The sequence below is a fragment of the Pinus tabuliformis genome, chromosome 1_1 (assembly GCF_031772625.1).
Source record: "Pinus tabuliformis cultivar Carrire ecotype Pingquan chromosome 1_1, CPIR1, whole genome shotgun sequence".
NCBI lineage: Eukaryota > Viridiplantae > Streptophyta > Pinopsida > Pinales > Pinaceae > Pinus > Pinus tabuliformis.
In genome coordinates, this window is record NC_142297.1 from 634,749,423 (window position 1) to 634,768,431 (window position 19,009).

General features: G+C 32.8%; 1 protein-coding gene across 1 annotated transcript; it reads right to left on the bottom strand.

Annotated features, from left to right (window-relative positions):
* Positions 1-17,372: 17,372 nt before the first annotated feature.
* LOC149214921 (uncharacterized) lies at positions 17,373-18,048 on the bottom strand. The gene has a single exon (XM_089389545.1). It carries the CDS (start codon positions 17,904-17,906, stop codon positions 17,373-17,375), a length of 534 nt encoding a protein of 177 aa, XP_089245671.1. The 5' UTR covers positions 17,907-18,048.
* Positions 18,049-19,009: the final 961 nt, after the last annotated feature.

Below are 19,009 nucleotides of genomic sequence, written 5' to 3' on the forward strand. Positions count from 1 at the left end.
ATCTATGAGGACTAAAAGCATCAGTCCACGTAGAAAGGTAAAGATTTATTAGATTTATTTTTGGATAAAATTTATTTTAGAATTTTTAATTAAGTAGTTATATAATTTAAGAGGTGGGTAAATATTTATAGGCATCAAAATACTTAGTATATATTTTATATGGTTAAAATAAAAAAATATGCAATATAAAGATCTATTTTTACTTTATTATAAATTGTTAATTTATAAATAAATTTTGTTACAATATTATAAGCCAACTGGCTTAATAATATGTTGAAGAAATCATAATTCATTTGGCATTATTTTAATTAATCAATTTAGTAAATAGGAAGAAAGAGATCACTACTTTTTAAATAAATATCAATTTTCAATGTGAAAACAATATAGAATATTTGGTGAATGTTAAATCTCTAACATCCATCTAATAATTATTGATAGTTAAATTAAAATCTCCATAAACCTTAGTTCAATATATACATCAATATAATTAACATAAATTATTCACTTACTAATTATTCATAATCAAATTAAAATACTAGACACTCTAATTCAAAATAGATATTAATATATCCACATGTAGGTTAATTAATGATCACCATGTTATGAAATATTACGCAAACCATGAAATTAAGGTTCAAATTCATGTGGCTCAAACTAAAAGGAAAGAAAGAAATAGACATCAATATTATTAACATAATTTATTAACCTTTAAGAAAGATTGTGCATATCTTGAATTTATATTAATATGTTGAATTTATAAAACATAAAAGATATTAATATTAATTCAACATATTGATATTCATAAAATAAAACTTAGTGTCAACAAATTAATTATTTATATATGAAATAAAGAAAATTAATATACAAATTGGAAAAAGGAAAAAAAATAAATAAATCTACCCATACATTTTATTTCAATAAAAATTTCTTAACATCTATTTTATATCAATTCAACGATGAAATTAAATCAAATTAAATTAAATTACTAATAATAATTTGATAATAATATTACAAACCATGTTTCATATAAATTAACCCTTCAATTAGTCTTAGTCATTATATCGTTATATCTGATAAGCACTTTGTATCTACAACCCATGAAGTTAGCTAAGAATCCTTTTGAATTATATATGGTTATTCACGATCCTATAAGATAAGTTTAATAACAATTAAATTAAAAGATAATATATTTAATATAGACTTATGGATTTATTATAAATGATGATGGGAGGAAAATTTGGTTATTGATATTTATATTTTTAGATAAAATCTAATTCGGCTAAATTTTTAATTTAATAGTAAGTTTTAGATTTATGTGAAATAAATAATTTCCATGGTCTATAGTGTAGTTAGAAGTTAATCATATCAAATTATAAAAATACTCTTAAATTTATAACTTATTCTATGAAGATGGTAGAGCTTATCTTTTTATTTTTATTTTTTTTTACTATGGCGAATTAGTAATTAGTAACTCAATGAAGTAATATGGGCCATGAGATTCCATTATACAAACGAAATGATTGTGCCATTAGTAGATTCCATTCAATTCATATTAATCATTTAAATATTGTTTATTAGAGTACTACAAATTAACTAACTTAGATCTATCTTAACTCATAATCTATCAAGTATAGAAAAAGATCAAATCTATTTTCATTCTAAAAGAATTTAAACTCAAATAAGTTATTCTTTCTAGTGACCGCCAGGCAAATGGCAGTTGGTGGAAAGAGAACATGAAATTTTGTGACCTCTCTAGATATGGTAGTGAGAAAAACTCGTGAAGTAGAATCAGTGGTCGCAGTGAGGAGGTCAGGTTGTGCGATGATGATGAGATCAACGATGGGCTTCATTCAAAAAAGAGAAAGTTGACCATTCAATAGGTGAGGTCACTGGAGATGATCTTTAAAACCGACATCAAACTCAAAGTCGAGTCAAAGATGCAGCTCGTAGCTAAATTAGTTCTAGAACCGTTTGGCGCGCTGGAAGATAACGCAGCTCTAACAGACTACGATGATGTCAAGCAGCATACAAGGAAGTTGTCTCGGAGAAAAAGAACTCTGAATGGACAGATGCAGAAAGTCATGTGGCAGAGGAGGACGTCGATCGTGGATGGCCGCTTGGTGTAGATTTTGATTGTCCATGATGGTACTCCACACTTGCCAATTAATTGGAGGTCATAGAGAAACTGCCAGGAAAATGTTACGATGTTGAAAAGTCGGGAAAGATATAGTGAAGGTATGGATTGGGCTAGGAAAAGAAGCCGAGAGAGTGGTAAGATGTTCTGGTAAGATGGATGAACATAATGAAAAATATAGAATGTAGATGAACAGATTGAAAATGGAGATGGATTCAATGAAGGAGCTGTCGTGTGATGTGTGAACACTTTCAGATGTTTGGTCAAGTTATGAAATTTGTGATAGGAAGATGTAGTGATAGGAAGATGTATTCTCCTAAGCAGTTGTAATAGGCGATGATGAGGAAGATATATTGCACGAGAGCACACATAGTTTTAACGCTATAATTGTTTGCTCAGACATATGCAAATGGTGCATGGAATTATCAAGTTGTGGAATGGACCACTTGCATAGGTACAAGGTGGCAGGTGTATGTTAGAAATTTAAAGAGAGCAGTTAGAGAGACAATGGTTGCATACAACACAAATCAACCACCCATTGTTTTATTATTGATCAAAATAGTTACAATATGTAGGACATAATACACTTACTTAGGCACATCTCTAGATAATAACTCCAACTCATACATTGGAGTCAATGACTTCTAGAGTAATGCCTAGGAATTCACAATGACAATTACACATGACATGGAAGCATTACTTCTCATACCCTCTCTTAATGCTTACATGGATAACAAGAAAAACAAATATTACAACAATAAATAAATATTTGTCTGACTGGTCTTCATAAGCACCCACATCCACTCTGGAATCAAACACTGCTCTTTCACCACCACATCTTCGAGCTGTTACTTGACCTCCATTTAAAATGTAATCGCCTGTGACCATCGTTGATGAACTTTGCAAGATCAACAATATTAATAGTTGTCAAGTAATTAACCATTTGATGGGCCAACCATCATCTGTAGGATAGTTTTCTTTCAGCTATCCATCAGTTGATAGGATGGAGGTCTTCATATTGAATGTGCTCAAGAGCTGATCAAACAACTTGACTTTACACTAGAACTGATGTTTCAGACATTGGGGCTTTCAGTTTAAGAACCACCAACTCTTTTTATAACCAAAATTACTAAAACACAAGAATTGACGTTTCAGACACTGGGGGCTTCCAGTTTAAAACCACCAACCCTTTTTAAACCCAAAAAAACACGCACACCAGCATAATTTCTCACTTTTTAAAAATAATATAACAACTCTTCCATCTTCAAAGAAAATATTCCCACTAGCCAAAGAATATGGAGCTGACCAACGAAACCTCTACCCTTTTTAAAACCAATAAAAGAACACACCAACATAATTTCTCACTTTTTTTTTGGAAATAATATAACAACTCTTCCATCTTCGAAGAAAATCTTCCCAGTAACCCAGGAATATGGAGCTTACCAACGAAACTTCTACGACATTAGATCCTTTCTTTAGCTCACAATTGTTTGAAATCCACCCACTTCAACTTTTCTTAAATCAACCTTGCATCAATTTATTAATACCCAAATCCTTCCGCAAGTAAAAAAACATTATATATATATATATATCTATATATATATATATATTCACATGACTTGCTTGACTTCAAAAAAAACAAAAAGAAGAAAGAAAGACGAAGACTTCATTCAAATAAAAACCCTTTTTGATGTGAACACTTCAAAAGAAATGAAATGGACATCTATGTTCTTGTTGAGGCATAAGTTAATTGCTATTGTGCGGGTTGCACGTTGATGCACCTAGCCTAGGTTTATAGTGGTAGCCAATTGGATTTGATCCTGGGTCTAGGTTTATAGTGGTAGCCAGTTGGATTTGATCCTGGGTCTGTTCAGGATAACTCTCACCAGTTACCAATTATCCTAAATTTAAAAAAAACACAAATGACTAACGGCAGTGATTGGCTCATGGTTAAAGTATAAAATTCCATATTCAACGTGTGGCCTCTTTTGACATGAATGCATGTTGTCCAATGAGATTGAACCTTCATACGCTCGACATAACCATTGACGTCAAAGCTGCAGATCGTTGCAGACATGATGAATCGGTTGTGCAACATCCCACTGCGAGGATCTGATTGGAAAACTCCATTATTAAGAAAATCACCATCCACTAAAGTCTCCACCGCAACACAATAGATTGACACGTATATTTCGGCTAGAATCTTGGTCAACATATCCACGATCTCTGCCTCTCTCACACGGATCCAAGATCCACATTCGTGATAATGCAGCAAGGGCTCACGAGACCTACAACCAATCTTGAACGCATGGCTCTCACGACATCAAAAAATTCGATGATGGTTTGAGATCCAATTGGTGGCTTACGGAGAAATCTACTATTGAAGGCCACTAGCTGACAACAATCACTGCAAAAAACAAATTATACACAAACTATACTCGCACATCACACAGATATATACTAATATATACCCATAAGCAATAATACTCAGAAGGCTGTCTGTTACCATGTTAGAAATTTAAAGGCAGCAGTGAGAGAGACAATGATGGTATATAACACAAATCAACCATCCACTATTTTATTATGTTTCATAATAGTTACAATATATAAGACATAATACGCTTATTTCGATTCCAACTCCAACTCATACATTGGAATCAACACTTTCTAGATTGACATCTAGGAACTCACAATGGCAACTACACATGACATGGAAGTATTACTTCCAACAGTGTATTGGTATCCTACCTTGAGGGGAGAATGTGAGATCTCAGGTGAGATGGTCACTGAACCATCTACGTGAAAATATATCCTAGATAACTAGCCAATATAGGAGCGAGTTAATCCAATCTGGTAGATGGAAACTTTTTTATATTGGCTACAATAAAAATGAATGGGACCAAGTCAATCTCCTGGAATAAAGTTTAAGGGGGGATTGTTAGATTTTTTTCTTGGAATCAAGTTGAAGGGGGGGATTGTTAGATTTTTTCTAGTAAACTTGACTTGGTCAAGTCACTAGTTGTTTTTGGCTCTATAAGTATCCATGGTCTTTGTCTATGGTATTCATCTTCGATGAAGTCTATTTAAAATATGGATAAATCAAAGGTAAATTGTCTCAATGGCCGGTGTCTTTAAACACCACCATCTCTCTAGATACTTTGATCGTGACAAAAAAAAAATAATAAAAAAAAAAATTAATTCAGTTTGTAATAGTTTTATTTCCATTAATAAATTATAAAAAGGAATTCCAATAACCAAATCTATATATAATAAATTAAGATATACTTTTCTATATAAATAAAATACAAATTTATCTTTCATAACTCTTAAATATCAAAATTTTATATTTATTATCAATACAACTTATCAATATCACTATATATATGGGATGAGGATCATGGAGTAAATGTGGAAAAGGTAGCTCTACTGCGGTCACCCCACTCAATCGAGAGGACTAGTGTGGCTAATTAATTCCTAGAAATGGCCATTGTTGACCATGAACTACATCAAAACACAAATGGCCATTTTGAACTACATCAAAATAATGATTAGCTCATTAATGGTGTGATATGGTGGCACAAAGAACATTTTCGAAGGGAGGTAGTTCATTTGGGTTCTGTGGAAGAAGTTAATGGACGTACTCTCCATCCTCAGTAGGTTGGCTTTATGGTTAGTGCTTTGGTTTTGGTTTGATAGAGTTTGTAGTTTCCTTGTAATGTTGTTATTTGTGTTGATATTCAGGGGAACGAATAGGTCTTTCTGACTTAGCATTCCCCATTGCCATGGGAATTGTCTAGACTAGTGAATTGATCGACGATGATAGGGATAGTGAAGGATTTATTGGTGCGAGACACACCTTTAAAAGGCTCAACACCCTTAGTGTTGGGTCATATATATTGAATAATATTGCTTGTGCTTGCATGCACTCATTAAGTTAGTTGAATTGGAAAGCTCTTATGAGACGCACTGGTTAGTCTTGGGTCATATATAATGAATAATATTGCTTGTGCTTGCATGCACTCATTAAGTGAGATGAATTGGAAAGATCTTGTGAGACGCAATGGTTTTAATTGCTCTATATTATTAGGTTGTTCATAAGACTTTTAGTTTTTTTCATTCTTGTTTGGAGGTGCTATTATTTTTGGAACAATATCCTTTATTCCCACCACCTTCTCCATACTATGTTTATGGTCTTGTTCCCCTTTGTGAGACCTAGTTGTTATCTCACTAGTTTCTCCACTGTAGCCACTTAACGCAAATTTTTCACCCTTGTGCTTGAGTTTTTGAAACGCCAACCCACTACGATGAACCAACAATGATCACACAACCATAGGGGCTCTCCAAGCTGGGTTGAAGGCAATGTAGGTGCCGCTTATGGATTTCGTCTTCATATGTCACTTGAAGTGTATGAAGAAATTCAAGAAGCCTCTAAGGAAGTGATGGTAGATAGAGATGAGTTCCCTAATGTAGGGATATTAGACACGAGACAAACCCAAGGACACCAAAATCAATGTCATTATACTATACATATTTACGAGCACATTAAGGCTCTCCTTGGAAAAGTTTTGTATGAATAAAATGAAGCCAAAAGGAATATTGTGATACAGTTAGATGACTTTCAAGATAAGCACCTTGATATGGCACCCATTGTGGTATAGATCAAGATGATTCTCAATTGGGGAAAAGGTATATCCTTAGCGTGATCTCTAGATGACTCAATAGACATCCTAACCTCTTCTTAGTTGGTTTTATATGCACTTAGGTTTTTGGATGTATGGCCAAGAGGCTTCTGTGGAGAACTCTCTTATTTTTTTGAGACACATTTACAACTTTCCAGCAATTTTGTTAAGCACACTAATAAGTTAGTAATAAGTTAGAGATGCTTTCGGTTAGTAATACCCAAATCCCCGTGCTTAATTTTCATATATTGAATTCTATCCAACAAACCCAAAAATTCCTTGAAATTGCCTCCACCATTCTCCATTGTCGTCCTATGGTGTTTGGCCTCTACTCGTTCTGCGTCAGTATTTGAGGCCTCTTTTTGACTAGAGGCACCCGATTCCAAGTCAAAAAATCGTTTGGATCTCTTCCAAGAGGCCATGTGTCATGCCCCCAAGCGAGCGGTAGTCTTTCAACCACTCTAAGCGAGGTGCGGCACCACCGAACACTTTCTTTTTACCAATACTTGTGTTCGTGGACTACGCCTAACCATTTACTCCTACTCAGTTTGTGTTTCACAACCAAGTATTATTATGTTATCCTTTATACCAATGAACACCCATACACATTCATTATCATCTGCAATTATAAATGAAGAACACAATTGCATAGTATAAAGGGAGGGGCAACTCCTTGAACAATGAGTCTGCCCGAATAATATATTATACAATCTTTTACAAGTTACAAGCTTTACAAGTATACTTGGAAACTCCAAGTTTCATACTTAGCCAAATTTACAATCTTCGGCAAACTCGGTTGCCCAGCTCGTCGGTGCCTCTGCACGGTCGCCGCACGACTCACCAACCCTTCGTTCACCTCATCACACGATCATGTTGTTTGCCCAACTTGGGCACGCCTCCAAGTCGCCACACACGGGCACCTCCACCCGAGACACACCTTTCTCCACAATCTCAACACTTCACCAAGTCACCGTGCACACTTGCACGACGGGCGGGTGCTCACCTGAGTCACCCAAGAACCCGTGGCAAGTCATCGCACAAACCAGATGCCACACACCCATGCACACCTCACTCCAACCGGCGGGTGACCCTACCCACGCCCTTCACCCAAAACCAGGACAAGTGTTTCACCTCCGTGCGGTCCTGCCCAAGAACAGGTGCATCACTCAAATCTTTGCCTTTCTCCTTAGATTCCACACACTTAGACCTGCGCCTTTCTTACATGAGGGAAGATTCTTTGTTGTTGGATCGATGAGCGATGAGTGAATGATTTTCAAATGCCATCCACGCACCTCTTGTTTATACGGGTGGTAGGGCGAGTTGGCTCACCCTGCCGACTCGTCCTCCACGCCTTACACACCCCTACTTCATCACAACTGCACCGTCAGCTTTGTGTCCAAGTATGGGTCGGCTCCATAAGTGTTAACTCATATCTCCCATGCATATAAACTCCAGCTCACCCTCCTCTTATGTGCATAACACTCCATCGCATATCCAAGTCGAGCTAGCACATAACTGGAATGTTGTTCGTTCAGTTCCAACCGAGTGTGCACTTGTTCCACCTGCGCGCCCTCCATCGGTTGCAGTTGCACTTCACCTGGTGGGCGGGTCAAGGACTGCAGGTCCTTACATCCTCCTCCACCTGAAGTCGTTGTCGTCCTCGAAAACATACCATCCTAGTAGCCATCCACCAAGAACAACATCAATGTCTGTCTCATCCTTGGTCCATGATGTCAACTCCTCCACATATTGCAAACATCTCTGCAACATATGTAGAACTTCCATCTCCATCATGTTTCGTCCTCATCCTGTTAATTGTCCTCCTTCCTCTGCCTGATGTCAACATTTCTCTGGTACACTGCTAGCCCTCATGACGTGAACTAGTCGGGTAATCAGTCTAACTGTCATGCTCAAATCATAAGAATTTCCATCGTTATGCCTTCACCAGTCTATCTCGGATTCTGCCACATCCCGGATTCACCAAGAATTCTCACCCATGCTCAGGTCCATGGAAACTCCATCCCATCTACAACATGTCATGATGCTTGATGCCAAGCCATCTTTGCACCAACTGTCATACCTGCTCAACCTATTTTAAGGACTCACTGCCATGAGTAGCTAACAATGAGCCCCATCTTCTTGTCATCTAAGGAGATGTGGAGGGGGTAGAGCCTGAAGGCTCGCCCTCACTAATCATCTCAATCCATCTCTCAGGATCTTCTATCTCCATCCTCTGTAGATAATTGACCCGATCCTCCTCCGGGAATTTCGGCCTCACATATGCCTCATCATCATCATCATCATCCTCGACCACCTCTAGCCTTCTTGACAAATCCAAGATACTATCTGAAAGTGTCCTGATGACCAATGACTGCTCGGTAAGCTTTGTCTTAACCGTAGACAACCACTTACTTATGTCTTCCATCCGCTTCTCATCCTCCATTTGCATCGCTGCCAACTTACAATCAGGCCTTGTCACTCCAATGGTTGGTACACCAATGGGTACATCCTCCCTTCCATCGTAAAGAAGCCGTGAAGAAGCCATTCCCATGGGGAAACTAGATTAACTAACGTCGTGAAGAAGCCATTCCCATGAAAGCTTGGGTGGAGAAACGGATTAAAATTTCAATCTCTTCTATATATTTTAAGTCTGAAACATTAAACATGTGCAGGGTATAATGTTTCCTATCCAAAGACCAGAAAACTAAAGACCATTAGATGACATTTATTTTGGAGTGAGCGTTTTTATTAGCGCAGAACACAGGATCCATAGCATTTTATATTTAATACTCTACAGTGGGAATTTATTATTGTGCTACTGTACCCCAGTTTGGAATTTGATAATCTATGCATTTACCTTTTAAGTTATGAAACCACTGTCATAGGGAAGGGAGAGAAAATGTAGAATTGACATTATAGTATTTAGTACATTATTTGTTATTACTTCATTGTAATAACCATTTCTATAAGCATTTCTTAGTAGATTAGAGGTAAACATTAGTTTAAGGGATGGACATTCTTAAAAAAAACTCATTTTCTTAAGAAATGTATGAAGTTGTATATTATATAAATTACTTGGCTGATCCTTGTAGTATAAGAAAGACTACATTCTTTAAAGTTAGAGAGAAAATATTTTTATTTTTGAAGTAAAAAATAAAATATATTTTTTAATATTTAAGAAAAATGGTTTGTTTATTTTTGTTTTTGTTTTTTTTTTTAAATAATACATTCTTTGAAGTTTAAGAAAATGTGATATCTATTTTTCAATTTGGATGTGTGATTTTGAGGAATTATAAATAATTAAGCACTTATTTATAAATTTCCAAGTTATTGTGACTTTTTATAATTACTTCACCATGCTTACATTTTCTAAGGATGGCTACTTTTTCTAAAGATTTATAAATACATATTAGAATATAATATTTTAACAAATATGTATAAAACTTAAAATGACAAATATGGAAAAGAAATTTCACCTTGTTTTTAATATAATTATAGAAATAAATAATTTTTATTAAATTTTCATTGTTAAAATAAATTTCAAAAATTAATATGTAAATTTATATTTGATGAGATAATAAAAATGTAATTAATAGAGGAAATGGTTTTTTTGTATGGATATTTGTTTTTGTCCATTTTAATTAATATATTGGAGAAATTTTTAAAAATATAAAATTTTAGTTATTTAATTTATAGAATTTCATTTGAGGGACCTTTTAGATGGATGAATTCATTTATGTTTTCTCATATTTTAAATAACAAAAAATCACAACTCATTGGAAATTGTATGGCCATATCTGTGAACAACGCATTTTGTTTATTAATAGACTTCACTAATAATACAACTATTTTGGTTACTTAATAAAGAAGAGATGAGATAATATGTAAGTTCTAACAACATCAATTAGTTTTTTTTAATTGAAACTTGGTTAAGTTTTAAATGTGAACCATTATTAGATGAGGGGCTATGCATTGACCTTTTTGCATACTATTTAAAATAATAAATAAAGAGTCACTCAGTGACGTAAAGGTCACTCGTTAGTGTATTGTTAAATCACTTAGTGATGTAAAGGTCACCCATTAAAAACTCTCTAGGCAAAAATCTAATCATGTTAAAAGCTTGTATAACGGCCTGTGTGACCCAAATCATATACAATCAACAAAGTGTGAACAATTAAATTTTTCATAATAATATTTTATGAGATTTTGTTTAAAATTAATATATTTCACATATAATTATTATTATTTCTAAAATAGTGTTATTCAATTGCATTAGTGTTTCAATACATTTTTCTAGAAAATAAAATATTTTTTCCCAATGTATATGTAACTTGTACTTACTTAAATGACCAGCCTTATTGTCATCATATTGTAATTTTTTGTTATAATTATTTGTTATACCTATTCCATGACTATAAGATTCTATTAGGTCTTTGACCATGGATTAGATCTAATAAAATATTCTTTCAAGAGAGTTTAGATATTTTTTTGATCTATGTTTTTCTATTTTAATATGGGTGATTAAGGGCTGAGATATGCAGATGTAAGACTTGAAGAAGTTATACAGTGAAAAAGAGTATAAAATCTGCATTCTTTGAGATATGAAGATGTAAGACTTAAAGGAGTTATATAGTGAAAGAGAGCATAAAATCTGCAGTCTATCAGATATGAAGATGTAAGACTTGAAGGAGTTATACAGTGAAAGAGAATATAAAATCTGCAGTCTATCAGATATGAAGATGTAAGACTTGAAGGAGTTATACAGTGAAAGAGAAAGAGAGTATAAAATCTGCCGTCTATCAAAATTGCTGCTTGAAGGCCCAGATATATAAGGAAAAGTTTGGATTGATTGGTTAGACGTCAATAATTTTTTTGGTTTCCAATGAGAATATGTTGAAGGTGTAAGAACTGATCATGGAAAGTTTCTTTAAATGTTTTAGGGCCTTTTCCTTCTCGCTACAAATGGTGGCTTCACTTTTCAACATGTTTCTTCATTTCCTTCATTGCTCTCTTTTTAGAAACTTCGCATAAAAGTGGGATATATAACCATTCGAATTATTACCCTTCTTCCAGGAAAACACAAGATTTTGTGGTGCTTTGTTAGGGTTTGAAGTTCTGCCATAAAGCCAACAATCAATGGAAAACGGAGAAAACCAAAATATTTAAACAATTATGAGTAATCATCTAATAAGTGGCTAAGAACCAAACCTATGAGCTTCTTCACAATCTTCATGAATCGATTTGACTTCACCAGATCTGTACATCATTTAGATATGGAGCGATCTGTCTAAAGAACGACTTACATAAAACAAACGTGTAGAAATAGTTTATTAGAGAGAAATTTGGCAGAAAGAAGTCCAGATGAATTTATGAAAAATAGTGTAGAAATAGTTTATTGGAGAAGTAAATTTGGCAGAAAAAAGTACATATAGATAGAGGATAAAAAATTGGTGAAAGTTGAGGGAAACAGTGAACTTGTACCATCCTGAGAAGATCACTACCCGTCACTTATTCGCTTTCGCTTTTCTCTAATATTTTTTTTACAATGAATTTTTTCCATCCAACCAAAGGAATTAGGGTTTTTGGATGCTTTCATTTATGTAAAAAGCATCTATGACATGGTAAATCTTAATTAACTTATGATTTAGCATGTAATGTTTTAATACATTAATAAAACTATAACTTCAAAAATATTAATGGCGTTCTATCACATAACTTATCTAAACTAACAAACAACATACAGAAACCGAACCTCTAAAAGACTTGGCCTGGCGAACGGATTAAACTTTCACGGATATATATATATATATATATATATATATATATATATATATATATTTGAAATCCGAAACATTAAACATGTGCAGTGAGCGCTGTTATTAGCGCCGACCACAGGATTCATAGCACCTAATATTTAATACTCCCTGGTGGAAATTTATTATTGTGCAACTATACCCCGGTGTGGAATTTGATATTCTTTGGATTTTTTTTCGATTGTGAATAGAAGTTATGGAACCTTTAGCCGTGATTGGTAAGGAAACAAATAAAAATTGTAGATTTGACACCATAGTATTTAAGTTACACGTTAAGTTTTAGTACATTCTGTTTTTTACTGTGTTGTAATACTCATCATTTTTAGAAGATTCGAGTGGATTTTTTCTTGAATGTATTCGATGGTAAATAAAAATTATGGAACGTTAACCGTGATTGGTAAAGGAAAAAAATTAAAATTGTAGATTTGACACTATAGTGTTTAAGTTACACATTAATTTTTAGTACTTTCTGTTTTTTTACTGTGTTGTAATACCCATCATTTTTTAGTAGATTAGAGTTAAACATTAGAGAATACGTTTAAGGGATGGACATTCTAAAAAACCATATCCAGAGCCTTGAATCTATCATAATAGGGTAATAAATGTGTTGTTTTCAACATTGTACATCCGCGACTTTTAAATGAATGCTATTAATTTTATTTCGCTGATTCTAACAGTATAAGGAAGACGCTATTGTTTAAAGTTAAGAGAAGTTTATTTTTATTTTTAAATTGGAAAGAGAAAATAGATTTTTTAAAATTAAAAAAAAGTGTTATATATATATATGACTGACTAATTTTTTTTTAAGAATTACCAATTTATAAAAAGTCCAAAATGTTTTGTCTTTGTAGAATTACTCGAGTATGATTACCTTTTGTAAAGATGAATAGTTCCAAGCCTTTTTAATGGTTATAAAAAAAATGTTTATCACAATACACTTCTTTTTACAAAATTTTATAAGACTTCAAATGAAGGATATGGAAAGATATGGAAAATAAATGTGTAATTTCCACATAAAATGATAATTATAAACTAGATATAATTATTATTGTGTATCTATTTATAAAATAAATTTGAAATTTGAAATATTAATATGTCAATTCATATTCGATGAGATAATAAATATATTTTGTTTGTATAGTTTTTAAAAGTTCTAATAAAATTATTTTGTTTTCTTATTCTCAATTGAAATTCTGTTAAATTTGAAATGTGAATTATTGTTGAGCTTTAACATATTATACATAATTTTCTTTACCATATTGTATTTAATTTAATAAAAAATAATAATATATGAACAATTAAAATTTTTATAAAGTTATATTTAGGTTGTGTTTTAATTGAAATTTGGTTAAAGGCCTTAATTTTTTACAAATTATTTTTAAAAATAAATAATATGTGAAATATTAAAATATTTATGGTAATATTTGATGAGTTTGAAGTAAAATTAGTTTATATTAAACATATTAATTATAGTTGTTGGAAATATATTGTTTTAATGTATTAGTATATAAATACATTTTTTGTTTAAATAGTTTTTAAAAGTTCTAATCAAATTATTTAGTTTTTTTATTCTCAATTGAAATTATGTTAAATTTGAAATGTGAATTATTGTGGAGCTTTAACATACTGTACATAATTTGCGTTAGCATATTGTATTTAATTTAATAAAAAAAATAATATGTGAACAATTAAAATTTTTATAAAGTTATATTTAGGTTGTGTTTTAATTGAAATTTGGTTAAATTTTAAATGTAAATTAAATAATTTTGTTTTCCAATATAAATTAGTGTTTCAGTAGATTTTTCTAAAAAATGTTGTTTTCCCATGTGTGTATGAGTTGTATCTAGTTAAATATTATTATTATTAAATTATAATTAAATTAAATGTCATTATCGTCAAATTGTAATTAATTATTATAGTTATTTGTTACATCTGTTTCAGTACTATAAGTATGAGATTCTATCGTGTTTTGAACAATACATTAAATCTAATAAAATATATTTTCAAAAAAAAATTAAATATTTTCTTTGGTCTCTATTTTTTTTTTATTATAATATGAAAGCTTAAAGCCTCATTTATGAAGATGTAAAACTTGAAAGAGTTGGAAAGTGAAAAAAATATAAAATTTGCACAGTATATCAATCATGCGTAATCAGATTTGATAAGTGACTGTGAACCAACTTATGAGATCCTTCACAATCTTCTTGAAACGATTTTTCTTCACCATATTTATGCATCCAACACTTAGTGTTATTAGATTTCAATTCGTGTTTAGAAGTAAAAGTAGCAATCCTGGGGAATTTTAGAGTTTTAAGTACAAAAGCGTTGGGGACAATTGATCGAGAAACTCAAGGTAACCTAGAGATGAAGTTGTTCGTGACCTTGGTGGAATGGATCGAGATATTCAATGGTGCAGTTTTGTAAATTTCCATGCTCCAATTTATCATCGGAAGATTTCATATTAAACTGGAAGCATGACACTTGTTCGAGTTGGTGGAAAAGTACTTGAGAAAATATTTTTGGTGAATATATTCTTCACCAATATTATTTGAAAAATGGTTTTTTTAAATATTAAAAAAATATATTTAAAATTGAATTATATTTTTTATCTATTTAGATTAGGAAAGGGTTAGTTGTTGTGTAGATAGGTTTAAAGTAAGTTTATAGGATTGAGTGTTTGTTGTTTATGAAAATATCTTAAAGAGGATATGATGTTGATGGTTTCAATTAGTCCATTAATGAGATAAATAGTTCTGGAGATATGAATTAAATGGAAATAGCACTCTACAAGATCTTGATTTCAAATGTGGGAAAAGGAATAAAAAAAATTCAAAATTCTAATTATGAAATTGAACTATTGCAAAAAATCTTGATGATACTTTGCAAGAAATAGGTAGGTTATAGAAGCAAAATGATTTCATAATGGGAAAATGTGCATAACATAGATTAGGACATAATAAAATCTATTATGAATTTGTTGATCTCAATACACAACACATCAACACATTTGAGGAAAGGTTGGTCTTGTAGTGCCCCACTCTAATTGATTGGATTTTACAATATCTTAACCTTTATTGATCCATATTTATGCAGGAACCAAATGAAACACATATTTGAACATAAAATAGTTAAAATTGAACTACAAATTATTGATAGCAAAATGTTGAAACTATTTACATGCAGAATGAAAATACCTCATTTGGAGTGCAGATTTCAAAGACCACCTACAGATTTCATGGCAGGCAAGGACCACCAGTGAAATGCCCCAATAGTGAAAGCAATGCAAGGACCACCTACAAATTTCATCTTCATACCACATTTGAAGTGTGGGAAGAAATTCAACAAACCCATGAGCAAGTGATCGAAAATAGAGATGAGTTCACTTATGCTACGCCAAAATCAATATATTTATACTATAAAGCTTTACTGACACATTAAGTTTGTCCCTAGAAAAAATTGGGAGGTACAAAATGAAGCCAAAATGAATATTTTTCTAGAGTTAGATGACTTTCAAGATGAGCACCTTGATATGGCACTTTGTGTGGTGGAAATTGAAACAATTCTTACCTGGGGAAAATGTCCATCCTCAGTGTAGATGTCTAAACTTCTTCTTACTTAGTTTTATATGCACTTAGGTTATAGATGTCTAAAATTCTTCTTACTTAGTTTTATATGCACTTAGGTTTCCTGATGCATGGCCAAAAGGCTTCTATGAAAAACTCTTTTAGCTTTTTTTTTGCTAGGGTTTACAACATTCTAGCACTTTTGTTGAATAAAATCATAAATTAGAGATGATTTTTATTTGTAGTTATTATGTAACTTACTGTCCAAGTATTGTTTACTTTCGGACTAAAACTCTTCTCTTTAGTCGATAATCTGATTTCCTAATGACAAATCCAAGTAAATTGAAATTGTTAATTATATTCATATAAAGCAAGTGAAGTCTAAAAAAATATTCCATGAATACCAAAATATTTTAACTAATATAAATTATATCTTTTTATATGAATAGAAATCATATATTTCAAAATACAAAACTTTTTTTAAATTCCATTCCGGTAAATTCAAATTTTAAATAGATATTTAAAATGTATCTCTACTCGTCGTTAAAACTTAAAACGGTTTTATAATACACATTGATTATGCGAACATTTCTCGCCTTTGCCACACATCCATCTCCATGGAAAATGTTTGGAATTACATTTTTTATTCCTTTTGACACACATGAGCATACATGCGAAAGAATCGTATCAGGAGGCATTATCGAACCATCTTACATGTGACGCTTACATCATCACGAATAAGTCACGTGTATTATGTTTTCCACAAAAGATATGATCACCGAAATCACTATAAACAATTAAAACACTCACATTATGATCATAATATAAATCATGGGAATTAAATGTAGAAGCACTCCTGTATTTTTCTGGTGCTCACATAGTTACTATGATTATATAATTTATGATCCGCATTATAGAGCAGGAGAAGAAAGCCAATCATCAAACTAAATATGCATCACTTCTCATCTGTAACGGCTATAAAATATGAGCATAAATTCGAAAGATATGTAAAAGATTGGCCAAACAGTTTTAGACCTCCTACTTCTATCAAACATAATAACTGAATCCATCGTATGTTTTTGAAACCTGCACTGTAATGTCGTGCAAAGATAAAGATCCTTGGTTGCGTACATCTCAGTGGTTCAGCTCAACCAACTCCGATTACAAAACCCCAAGAAAATTTTTAAAACACTGCGGAGATCGCACAATATAATGACGAGGCCTCTACGTTGAGATCAAATCTTTCAGCAGGGAGCTGCTTATTATACGCAGCCCTCCAGAAGGAAGGCGTTGTAAGATGGTTATCAGGTTGAATGCTTTGTTTTCCTCTTTCCACAAAACTGCTCGGATTGTTCTTCTCAGAAGGACTGCGTATATCAGTATGTGCAGGCATGGTATCCTTAGCTCCAGATACACAGAAATCTTCCCACTTGAAGGAGGGTATCCACGGCGACTTAGTTTTGATAACTTTAACATGCCAGTCTTCAGCTGGCATCGACATAGCCTCCCAAATACCCAAATCCATGTGCTTAGTTTTCATATATTGAATTCTATCCAACAAACCCAAAAATTCCTCAAAATCATCTCCAGCATTCTCCATTTCTGTCCTCTGGCGTTTGGCCTCTACTCGTTCTGCCTTAGTATTTGAGGCCTCTTGTTGACCAGATGCACCCGATTCCAAGTCGAAAAATCGTTCGGATCTCTTGCAGGAGGCCATGGATCGAATACAAATACTTTATCAAAGTGCAATCAATCACCCACGCATGAAACTAGCAAAGAGGCAAATAACGAAATCACAGGATGAATAACCTTGCCATCGCTGCAATGGCCATAACCTAATAATTTATAGTCAAAGCATCATGCCGCCCAATCAAATCACATGAAAAAACATGATATGAAGCGATAAAAAAAAACCAAAAAACAAAAAACAAAACAAAACTACGTGTGGAAATATTTTATTAGAGAGAAATTTGGTAGAAAGAAGTTCCGCTGAATTCAGGAAAAATTAGTCTAAGAAATAGTTTTATTTCTCTTTTTATTAGAGAAATAAATTTGACACAAAGAAATACAGATAAATACAAGAAAAAACTGTGGTGCAAGTTGAGGGAAACAGCGAAGTTGTACTCATCTTCGGAAGATGACTACCTGCGACTTATTCGCTTTCGTTTTCAGCGAATATTTATTTGTGCACTGAAATTTTGCCAACTAACCAAGGGAATGGCTGTTTTTGGATGCTTTCATCTATGTAAAAGGCATCTATCACATGACTAATCTAGATTAACCAACGTCGTGTAGTAGCCGTTACCATGAAAACTTGTCGGAGGAAACGTGGGAATGGCGGTTTTGATGCTTTGATCTATGAGAAAGACTTCTATCACATGGTGAAACTAGATTAACTAACGTCCTTCCCACGAAAACTTGGCCGGAGAAACTTTCAATGTCATCTATATATTTGAAATCCGAAACATTAAACATGTGCAGTGTATAATGTTTCCTGCCCAAAGACGAGAAACCTAAAGACCATTAGATGCCATTTATTTTGGAGTGAGCGCTGTTATTAGCGCACACCACAGGATCCATAGCATTTTATATTTAATACTCTGTAGTGGGGATTTATTATTGTGCAACTGTACCCCACTTTGGAATTTGAAATCCGAAACATTAAACATGTGCAGTGTATAATGTTTCCTGCCCAAAGACGAGAAACCTAAAGACCATTAGATGCCATTTATTTTGGAGTGAGCGCTGTTATTAGCGCACACCACAGGATCCATAGCATTTTATATTTAATACTCTGTAGTGGGGATTTATTATTGTGCA